The 10,872-nt window shown below is 37.6% G+C and overlaps 5 protein-coding genes across 5 annotated transcripts; 2 read left to right on the plus strand and 3 right to left on the minus strand.

Annotated features, from left to right (window-relative positions):
* Positions 1-111: 111 nt before the first annotated feature.
* Positions 112-4,284, plus strand: JH06_4495 (hypothetical protein; the record flags this gene model as incomplete). Its single annotated transcript, XM_014670157.1, has 1 exon — positions 112-4,284. One exon carries the CDS (start codon positions 112-114, stop codon positions 4,282-4,284), a length of 4,173 nt encoding a protein of 1,390 aa, XP_014525643.1.
* A 194-nt stretch (positions 4,285-4,478) lies between these two features.
* Positions 4,479-5,370, minus strand: JH06_4496 (hypothetical protein; the record flags this gene model as incomplete). Its single annotated transcript, XM_014670158.1, has 4 exons — positions 4,479-4,589; positions 4,620-5,072; positions 5,103-5,192; positions 5,224-5,370. The coding sequence occupies 4 exons, from the start codon at positions 5,368-5,370 to the stop codon at positions 4,479-4,481; spliced, it is 801 nt and encodes a 266-aa protein (XP_014525644.1).
* A 231-nt stretch (positions 5,371-5,601) lies between these two features.
* JH06_4497 (hypothetical protein) lies at positions 5,602-6,328 on the minus strand (the record flags this gene model as incomplete). The annotated part of the gene is made up of 4 exons (XM_014670159.1): positions 5,602-5,764; positions 5,795-5,897; positions 5,928-6,024; positions 6,059-6,328. The coding sequence occupies 4 exons, from the start codon at positions 6,326-6,328 to the stop codon at positions 5,602-5,604; spliced, it is 633 nt and encodes a 210-aa protein (XP_014525645.1).
* Positions 6,329-7,297: 969 nt separating this feature from the next.
* Positions 7,298-7,802, minus strand: JH06_4498 (importin-7; the record flags this gene model as incomplete). Its single annotated transcript, XM_014670160.1, is given in 4 exon segments — positions 7,298-7,415; positions 7,443-7,582; positions 7,651-7,752; positions 7,764-7,802. The coding sequence occupies 4 exon segments, from the start codon at positions 7,800-7,802 to the stop codon at positions 7,298-7,300; spliced, it is 399 nt and encodes a 132-aa protein (XP_014525646.1).
* A 1,139-nt stretch (positions 7,803-8,941) lies between these two features.
* Positions 8,942-10,392, plus strand: JH06_4499 (hypothetical protein; the record flags this gene model as incomplete). Its single annotated transcript, XM_014670161.1, has 5 exons — positions 8,942-9,710; positions 9,741-9,812; positions 9,842-9,961; positions 9,990-10,136; positions 10,169-10,392. The coding sequence occupies 5 exons, from the start codon at positions 8,942-8,944 to the stop codon at positions 10,390-10,392; spliced, it is 1,332 nt and encodes a 443-aa protein (XP_014525647.1).
* Between the last annotated feature and the right edge of the window lie 480 nt (positions 10,393-10,872).

The raw sequence follows: 10,872 nt of genomic DNA on the forward strand, positions 1-10,872 counted from the left end.
TCTGCTTCTGGAGTGAGTGTATCGAATGTGTTGTCTGTTGAAGTCCATTTCACAGATTCAAATCATGAAGAGATCATTCAATTCAATGGATTCTTATCTTTATTGGCTGGAATGACTTCAACCAACAATTGCTTCGTTCACTACAATGTAGCTAGCACTGCATATACCGGTTTTAGTAATGCTGCCACAGCTATCTCCTGGACAAGGAACTCAGCTGCTCAGAGTTATTCGTCTCCTGGTTCAATCACCTTTGAGTTTTCAGGATCTGTAAAATCCATCTTCAACTCCTTCCGAATCTGGCCATATACATATCCTACTCGAGGACCTAGTATTTTCATACTAGAAGGAGCCATGTCTACTACGTCAACATGGGAAACAGTGGCTTCTATATCTGGAGCTGTTTACACTGCTAGTGAATGGAACCAATGGAATATGGTGAGTGCTGCCCCACAATATCCATTGTTGAAGTTTACAGCTCAGGAGTCACAAGAAACTCCTATTTCAATTTATGAAATCCAGTTCCTTGTTTGTAATCGTCCTATTCCTACAGCCATTGATTATCCTGAGACACAGTATTCCTATTTGAGATACTATGAACAAGTCAACATTGCTCCCAGTTCATTTGGATATTCTGGTTGTTTAATCTCACCCGCTCTTCCTGATGGAGTGAGTATTGATCCCAACACTTGTATCATCTCTGGAAGATCGAATGTTGCTTCTCCATTGACTTCCTATCAGATCACATCTCAAGTAGGAACCACTCAATTACAGGCATCCATCAGTATTGCTTTCACCGAATGTACTGGTGCCTATTACAAGATTGTTCGAACTTACAAGACTAGTCCTCAAAATGAGTATTTCAGAATTCGTGATACATCCAATGATAACATTGTATATGAGATTGAATCAGGCCATTCTCATACTGCCAATGCTGATTGGACTCATTATCTGTGTATCACTGTAGATCGATTTGATGTTACCTTTGATTCTACTTCAGCTTATTGGTACTCTGGTTCATATTATTACATGTATTTGATGCTCTCTGATGGTGAAGAGGAGATGGTTCTGAAAGGACGATATGATTCGAATCAAGGAAATGTTCATACTCACTATCTTCGTCGTCCTTCTATCAATCATTCAGAACAATGGTATTATAAGATGGGTGAAGTGCCTACCAATTGGCATAGTGCTGAAACTTCTGGTTGGCAACAGGCTGCTAGAGGATCATTCCCTACTTCTGCAAATCGTATTCAGTTGTACAAGAAGACATTCAACATTGCCTCATTGAATGAAGTGTCTGGATTGATTCTGTCAATTCGATACAGATATGGAGTGATTGTGTATTTGAATGGAAATGAAGCATGGAGAAATGGAGTGATTGGAGATTTGTCGACTTCATCCACTGTTGACAATTCATATACTGATTTGAAGTACTATGTTGTGACTCTTCCAGGCAAACAGATTCAGACTTCAACAGTAACGAGTCCAGTGACATTCCTTCAATCTGGAATTAACACGATTGCTATTGCGATTGTTGCTATTGCTGACAGTTATACTACATCCTATTTTGATGCAGTTGTTCGTTTGATGTCATCAGAACAATCTGAATCTCATATCTGGGAATTCACCGCTACAACATCTGGATTCTATTCTTCTGGTTCGAATCCATTTGATATGTATTATAGTACCTACATAACAGCTTATTCATGTATTGACAATTCTCTCACCATAACTCTATCAAACAATCGTCGTGAATGGATCAGTTCTGTTCAGATTCAGAACTATTACTCGACTCTCTACAGTAGTCAGGTTGCTGCTCAATTCAATCTGTATGGTCGAAATTCGAATGATGATGAATGGACACTTCTGAAGGAAGTCACTGGTCTCACTTATTCAACTGTCGGTCAGAAGCGAAGGATCTATTTCATTAACAATACTCCTTACAATCAATTCAAGTTTGAGAACTTTGGTACTGGTAATCCTTCTTCTTGTTCTTGGTATGTTCAATCTCTGGATCTGTTTGCTGATAATGTGTTGGTTGATATTCCTAACTTCACTTATGATTCTTCAGTCACTGTATTCAAGGATATTGAGATGGCTGAAGTGATTCCTCAGAATGGAGATGGTTACTTCAACTTCAGAATCAATCCTTCTCTTCCTGCTGGTATTGTGTTGGATTCTCAAACTGGTTGGATTTCAGGTACTGCCACTTCTGAGAGTACTGCTCAAACCTACACCATCACTGCTACGAATGTGGCTGGAGGAGATGTGACTGATACTATCTCTCTCTCAGTTTCACTATGTTCTGGAGCCCAAGGATTGATGACTGTTCGTATCAGAGCTGATGGTTATCCCAGTGAGAATTCATGGAAACTGTATGAAGGAAGAGGAACCTCAGGAGCTGTGTTGAGATCTGTATCTCCATTCCCTGTATCAAATACTTATTACTATGTTGATTTCTGTTTGGAGAATGGATTCTACACATTTGAAGGATCTGATTCATTTGGAGATGGATGGAGTATTGGAACTGGTTACACTCTGACTGTTGACATGGGAGAGATGGAGTTGGATATCATGGAAATGAACAGACAGGATAATAAACCGATTTATGTATCAACTGTGTTCTCAACATATTTCCCTTTCCAGATTGAATACACAGATTGGAAGGTGATACAGACTGATGTGTCAAGTGATTGGAATACTGTCAGTTTCGATGATTCCACTTGGAACACATACAAGGCTGTTGATATTCCTTCCACTTCTTCAATCACAACATATATCCGAAAGAGTTTCACAATGAGTGGAGTGAATGATTATCAAGTGTTGAATGTTCGAGTGAAGTATTCTGGAGGAGTGGCTGCCTATCTGAATGGAAATCTGGTTGCTCGATTCAATCTGGCTGAAGATTTCGATTCTTTGAGTCTATCGATCACTGATCATGATGCTAATGTGTTTTCGAAGTTCCATGTGATTCTTGCAACAGCTGGAATTGAGGAAGGCAACAATGTATTTAGTTTCGAGATTCACCGTCCTTTGAGTGGTACTACTGCTGATCCTGTTTTGTTTGATGCTACTGGAGTATTTGGAGTTGAAGACTGTTCTACTGTTGTTGATTCTTATTCTTCTCTCACTTCTACTACTCCCAATTCAGGTACGGTTGATGCAATCATGGATCTGGATCCTTATACTACTGGTCTTCTTCCTAATACGATTGGAACCTATATTGATTGGACTATTGAGAATCTTGTTGGAAGCAAATGGAATTCATTCAACATGGTTGGAGGATCTACAGTTACATCTTGGGGCTTTGAGATCACTGGATTCTTCAATCCTGATGATCAGCAGGAAGCAGCAATAATCATTCTTGATAGTGAACCTAGAACAATCACACAGAAAACAAAGCCTCAGATCTCTGTTCCTGTGGCTCTGGCTGGATTCCGTAGATATCGATGGGAGGTTACTGATACTGGTTCAACTACAACCTCTTTGGGATCGATTCATATGGCCTATTGTAAGGCTTCAGGATCTGTGTGTCCTGGAATTGGCAACTATCCTTCAGTGGGTGAAGGCCAAATCTCTCCTTCTTCTTGTGAGACTGGTTACAGAGGTTATTCATATCGTGAGTGTTCTGGAGGTGTGTTGGGTGAAGTCAAAACAGATCAGTGTGTTAAGAAACCTCCAACCAATGCTCGTTATCGATCATCTCAGAATCGATTTGTGATGGGAACAGTTGTGACCACTGGTGTTCCTTCAGTGAATAACATAGTTGATCGTTGGTATATTGATGAAGGAGTGACACTTCCTAATGGATTGAGTCTGGATTCTCAGACAGGAGAGATCTCTGGTACTCCTACAGACATAATGGACTTAACAACATACACAGTGTATGCTGAGAATGAATCAGGAGCTACTCAAGCCACAGTATCGATTCAGGTACGAAAGGGAACATGTATGGCTGAGGGAGTATTCCCTGTGACGTATGTGGGTGAAACGGCTGTATATGAGTGTTCATCGCAGGGTAGTTATGTAGGCACTCAGAAGCGTGCTTGTATTCTGGGAAGTGAAGATGGAGAATGGCAGAATGCATCTGGGTTCTGTACTTCAGTGTTAACAATTGTAGTTATTGTAGTCGTTGCTGTGGTGATTATTGCTGTTGCAATATTCTTGCTAGTGAGAGCTGGAAAGAAAGCAAAAGCAGTGGGTGGCGTGAAGGGAAAGAAGACAGTGAAGAAAAGCAAGGCAAGTAATGTTGCCTCAAAGACAAAGAAGCAGGTGACAATTTAGCTTATATTATGATTGTTGGAAACAAAAGCATAGCATCTGATGTAAACAGACTGACAGTCTAACAGAACACTGTTATATTAGGTACTGACAGGGATTATCCAACTGCAATGTCCATATCATAGATCCAGATTACTAATCTCCTAATTCACTTGTAAACCATATTCTTCATAACAAACAGCACAACATAATAGTACTCATTCTTGAACAAATTGCGTATTCATCATGGCTTCCAAGAACTGTTTTGCTTCCACATTTAGAGATGCCACAATCTCATTTATCATCTTCTCTTTCGTCGTCATTAACTCCTATAACTAAACTCCTTCTTCATTCCTTACTCTCATAGTCTCTTGGAAGTAGACCATCTCATTCATTACTGTGACTTGGTTGATCAAATGTTCATCAATCTCACTACAATCTCCTTCTAATCCACTTAGTGCTTCCAGTTGTTTCAAATCCATATCACGCAAATTCTCCTCTCCATCCTCTCCTACATCCTGTTCCTCATCATAACCCCAGTCATTTTCCTTGAACGTTCCACTATGTAGACGTTCTATCAATTCGTCATAGTCCACTTCATTATCATCATCCCTCGTATTTTGCTTCTTCTGATACTCTTCCATAGCCGAATTCGCTACTGTCAAAATCAGGTTAAATGTTGGAATGACAGAATTCATCAAGCTTTGTGGATACACAGGCAATCGAAGAAGAGACAACAACGATATAAGTAAGAGCCGAATTGAGAGGTAAGTATAATGGTACTCAGAATACTGAATCACTAACTCCAGGAACTATGAGTAAGAAAATCAACTGATCAAAACCCGATCAAAACAGTTTAACTGAATCATACGTTCTACAGTGAAATCCCTTCGTATGATAATTAAGGACTCGATAACCATCAGAGCACGTACCTATGAAACTGAAGGAGTCAATCAATCATACAATGCAATCAGTTGCATTCTCTATGTAATATGCGTTCATCTGCTCATCGTCTGAATCTTGAGTACTTTGCTGTTCAAGATTTGTGATATAAGCCTGTTTAGCTTGAATGAATCGAATAGTAATATCAAGTGATACATCACATAGCATATCCAAGTTAGCTACAAAGAGATTAGAACGATAGCCATAAACATTGGTAGTATAAGCATAGGTCAATCAATTACCCACCATCACTCACACTTAACCACTCATTCATTCACTCATAGACTATCATTCACTGACTTCATCATTCACTCACACTCATTCAATCACCCACGATCATTCATTCACTCACTCACACTCATTCAATCACCCACCATCACTCATTCACTCACTGCCACATCACTTACGATACAAATAATGAACCACATTCATCAATACTCCTAAAGCATATGACTGTTCACTTTCTGTTAACTCCGGATCAAATGCCACATCATTCACAAAATTCAGCAGAAGCTGAAGATAATTCACTCCATTGAAAGATCGATTCAACATATCAGAAGAACTAACAATCAAATCTTATTCTCATTCTCACTCAATATTCAAATAACAATCCAGAACAGGGAATAAACCACTTATAAAATCAATTGCTTCTTTTTGAATAATTAGAAGCAGATGAGGGAAACATTGCCATATCACTATTCATCATACAAACAAGCAATGTTTACACTCTCGTGTAGTATTAGCATTATCATAGAAATGAACCACTGTACGCAAAATCAATAAACATGCATCCATAAAATCACTATTCTTATCCACAAATACCTTCTATTTTTGTCATTCCTATATCAATGCATACCATTATTACAGGCATTACAATCTGAACAACAGAATCATACATCATCGGTTCTTGACAAGCATTCATAACAACACTACTGACACAATCCAGAGTACTCATAGCTGTGAACATGGCAGTATCATTATCTTCATCTTGAGTATACTGTTTAAATGCTTGTAACAGAACAGAAACGATTTGAACACTTCGGTTCATCACAGCAGAACTGAAACGATTCACCAACACGTCAAAGCTTTGCATAACCCCTTCAACAGCAACACGTTGAAGGACCATGATGAACTGAGAGATAATATGATCAAGATGACTGAGAATAATTTGTTGTGATTCATCCATGTTGAAGAATGGCTGAAGAGAAATGGCTGCACTAATAACCACGGGGAATTCAGAATCACCAAGACATGTAACCAATTGATTGAGTACAGAAGTCTATGTATCATAGCAACAATGAATCATTACCAAATGGTCGTTGGATAGAGTAAGCTTCTTGAACTCAGCATAGAGTCGACAAGCACGTGCTCGGAGGAACCCACAAGGAGATGAAAATTCAGGGAATACGTAATCTACGAGAACCTTTTCCTAGCAGTGAGAAGAGAATGGAATTTGATACAACTGCATTACGAATCGAATCCTTTGATAGCATATTTGGTGATAATACTTCTAAAGCGTACAATTGCCACTCTTTTGCCATGTAATCACGCTGAGTTGGGTCAACAGCATTATAACTAAACAGTAAATGATAAGGGGTAGGGGTACGAATCAAACTGACTCATCATAAATTGAAGGAATGGCATTAAAATATCATTAGCACGGACTTTAGCAAGATGACGAAGGAAATCACCTGCTTCCACTCGTACATTGGTGTAGTTGTAATAAACCTGATGGTTAGAATGCGAATCTCAAGAGAGTTGTCAGTTAGTCCTCACTGTCACTCACAATCACATGACAGATATTACCAGGCTCTCATTCACATACATCAAATCAGTCACAATCATTTACACATTCAACACTTATCACCTACATCATAAACTTGATTGACAAATTGAATCGGATCCTCTTTCCACAATACTTGTTCATCTTTTGAAATGGCCAAAGCCACAGGTAACACACTATTAATTATCCATGGAATCTGTGGTTTGATCAGTTTATAGAGAGATGAATAATCAATCACTCCTTTAAGGAAAGTGAAGTATTTAATTGTCAATTTGTTATAATAATATAATGACTAATAGTAATTTATAATTATTATAGAATCACTTGACGATATACATCCAACTGTTTCAATAAGACATTTACTATGGATGGAGCATAGACTCCAATCCAATTACTAAAATCCCCATGATTATCGTCATTCTTCATTCTACTACTAATCAACTAAATCATTCCTTACGAGAGAAGATTTCCATTTACTCGATTCACAATAGCCATGGCCCATTTCTTACAATGCCATTCTGGTAGCAAACTCAATTCACTTGATGGAATATCCGGATTGAAATTATCTGGAGAAATTGGTGCCATTTCCAAAACAGCCTTGATATTAGGAATTCCAATAATACTCGTACTTTACATAATTCCACTATTGTTCCCAAATTATTAACCTCAAGAAGAGAGACATCTTTCGAAGTTACATCCAAACCAGTATATAACATCTTGAGAACTAATGACAATGTCATCAGATCATCTTCCGACAAAGGATGAGACTATGAATTACACAGGTGAGATCAAATCGACCATTGTATTCTGAACCCATTGGAAGATAACAGGATGAAAATGTTGATTCAATGCATGAACAGGAGTTTTGTCTGCACGATACTGATAACTACGTAAGAGACACTTTAGAATAAGAATAAAATAGGGAAAATACTCGAATTACAAAGATAGAGTTATAGAATTGAGAGTGTGACTGAGATGAGATCGCTGTTTCAATTTGAGGAACAGCTTCAGGCCATTTGGACGGAAAATCACACTACATATCAAAGACGTATTTCATTTCAACTCCAGAGATTTCTTCAATTGCTACTCCCATCAATCCGATTACCGTTTGATCAGTCAATCCACAAACAGTCTAAATAGTGAAATAAAACACTAAAGATGACTGGAATAAGATGCTGACGAATAAACGCCTTATCCTCATCAGAGATTAATTGTTGCTTATCGTTGTCATAGCGATTGTGAAGTCTGTTCTTCAGGGCGATTGCTGCACTCTAGAATATTACAAAACTCAGTATCAGCAAGTACCAATTTCACGCTTTTCGACATTTCCGCATTACCAAGAATCATAAGTAAAATAGGGAAGAACCCTGGAGTCGTAGTCATCTACCAGTAATGGAACACTAATTAGATAATACTCCTTTTAATGCTTTTTCCGCCTCATTACGCCGTTGATCATTGCTGTCTCGTGTTGCATTCAAGACTTCAATCACTGTCTCAACATTCATGACTAAAGAAACGTTATTTCACGAAATACACCGGTAGAACAACAAAATAAGAATGACAAATAACATTCAACTTACTTGATATACAGAATACTCTCTTAATGAGATTATCTGGTAACCATTCGTGCGGTAGTCAAAATAGTCTCGATTTATGGCATTCTGTAATTGGATTCACTTTCCACATTTATGACATAACTCAAGACGTAAAACGCTCAGAACCAGTTGGAATGCAAGAAATACTGGATTCTCCAAGAATGTTGAATTGATATTTTATTCTATTCTATGGAGTTGCATTAGGAAAAAGAGAGAACATCAGACAATTCTAATTCGGAATAAGCAAGAAAAACAATCATAACAAGATGGCCCCTAATTCCCATCTTCGTTCTCAGAGAATTAGGAATATTCTTGTCATCACTACCCTAATTTCGATTTCTTATTCATTTCTCCATTACTGATGTTATTCTGTGTTTATTCCATTCTTAAATCGATATCGGAGATATGTATAATGGAACTGACGAAGATCCAAAGTCAATCATCTGAAACGAAGATCTCGTTACCAACAGAGTTATGTGGATACTCTGTAACTGTTTCATATGAACCGAAGAAGGTTATTATTGTTAATACTGATGTTGATAATCACTGGGCTAATGTAGTGATTGATTCTAATTCAGATGTATTGTCGTATATTCTCTTCAATTCTAAAGGAGATCCATTTGAATGCGGTTCGTTTTCTCTTAGTAACGCTCCAGAGGATAGTGAAATGATTGATATGACGTCAGAAGATTATGAATACACATTTCAACTATCAAACTGTTCTCAATTAACATCCCTTCCCCTTTGTACTATGATATTGGATGTAAATGGAAGCACAAAAGAGATGAATTCTTTGGAAAGTTTAGATTTCCATTTCTACCCTGCATTACGAGAGATCGTGATTAGGAATTCGTCCTTCAAGAATGTCAAGAAATTATTCTTTACATCGCTTTCGTTTCTAGAATCAATCATAATCGGCAAGAATTGTTTTACAACTACAGAAAATGAGATTTCAATGACTGCAGATCGTGTTGTTCATATTTCTGGCTGTTCAGCACTCGAGTCCATTACAGTTGAAGACTATAGTCTGTCTGAGTGTTGTGATCTTCAGATCAAGTGTAATCCAAGTTTAAAGACAATTAATTTTGGCTCATTTTCCTTTTTCAATTGTCCAGATTTCATTTTAGATGGTAATTTGATTTCGTTGTTCTCATATCAAGATCTTCCTTCTCTTCAAACAATCAGTCTCGGAGAGTTCTCTTTCTTCAATGTACATACGATTCAACTTTCAAGTATATTTTTTGAGATGGATGAACTAAAGATGATCCTTCCCTCCAATTGTTGAAGCTTCAGGAATCTACTCTTTTAGGAGATTCCTCAGATGATCGAAAGACTCAGTTGGAACCACCTTATGGTTATGAAAACACTATTGTGTTTGAGAGTAGAGTGTATGAAGAATGGCTCAATAGATTTACCTCAATTCAATCAAGTGATTTCAACAGCAAATCGAAATATGTGTAACTTCAAACGAATCACCATTCATCATGTCTGTCCACTGAAGGAATTGCGTGTTGGATTGTATAGCTTTGTTAACATAATGGAATTTGATATTGATGGTAGGAATGAAGGGAAAATGTTGAATTGATAGAAAGTGAGGGATGGAAAGAGGAGATACAAAAGCATGTGTTTATAGTCAACTTGGAGAATAGGAGGGATATGGAGGAAGAAGAGATGGAAGGGAGTGAAGAAGATGATGAAGATGAAGATCAGGAGAGTGAAGAAATGGAAGATGAGGAACAAACTGAGGAAGTGAATGAGCATGATGAGAACAGCAGTAGTCACAGTGAAGACAATTCGGATCCTGATTCTTAAGAATGAAAGAGATACTGAGTTGATTCATACAAATGGAACTGAAGGAACATAATAAGTGGTACTGATTGTTTGTTGAATGAGTTTGAATTGATTGAGAAATGGTAGGATTGATGTTTGATTGATTGTAATGTGAAATGATAGAAACTGATTAGAATCACGGGAATGAATGATAAGATGAAGAGACTGATTGTGAGATGATTGAATATGATGAATGGAATGGAGTGATGAATATGAATAGAATAGTTGAATATGGATAGAATGAGTGATAATCACTGTCAATCCCTTCCATCTCATATTCATTATGATTTCATTAATATGAAGGGTAATGAATTGCTCATAGAATGATTGGAAACAATATCGAATTGAGTGTATCGAAGTCGAAAGAGAGATATCTGGATGATTATGAGTTGGAGTCAATAGAAATGAAGAAAGGAGAGGAAGGAGAGAATGGAGAAGCGATTGTTCATTACAAGAAGAATG

Source organism: Blastocystis sp. subtype 4, assembly GCF_000743755.1.
Source record: "Blastocystis sp. subtype 4 strain WR1 chromosome Unknown seqid_0320, whole genome shotgun sequence".
Taxonomy (NCBI): domain Eukaryota; class Bigyra; order Opalinata; family Blastocystidae; genus Blastocystis; species Blastocystis sp. subtype 4.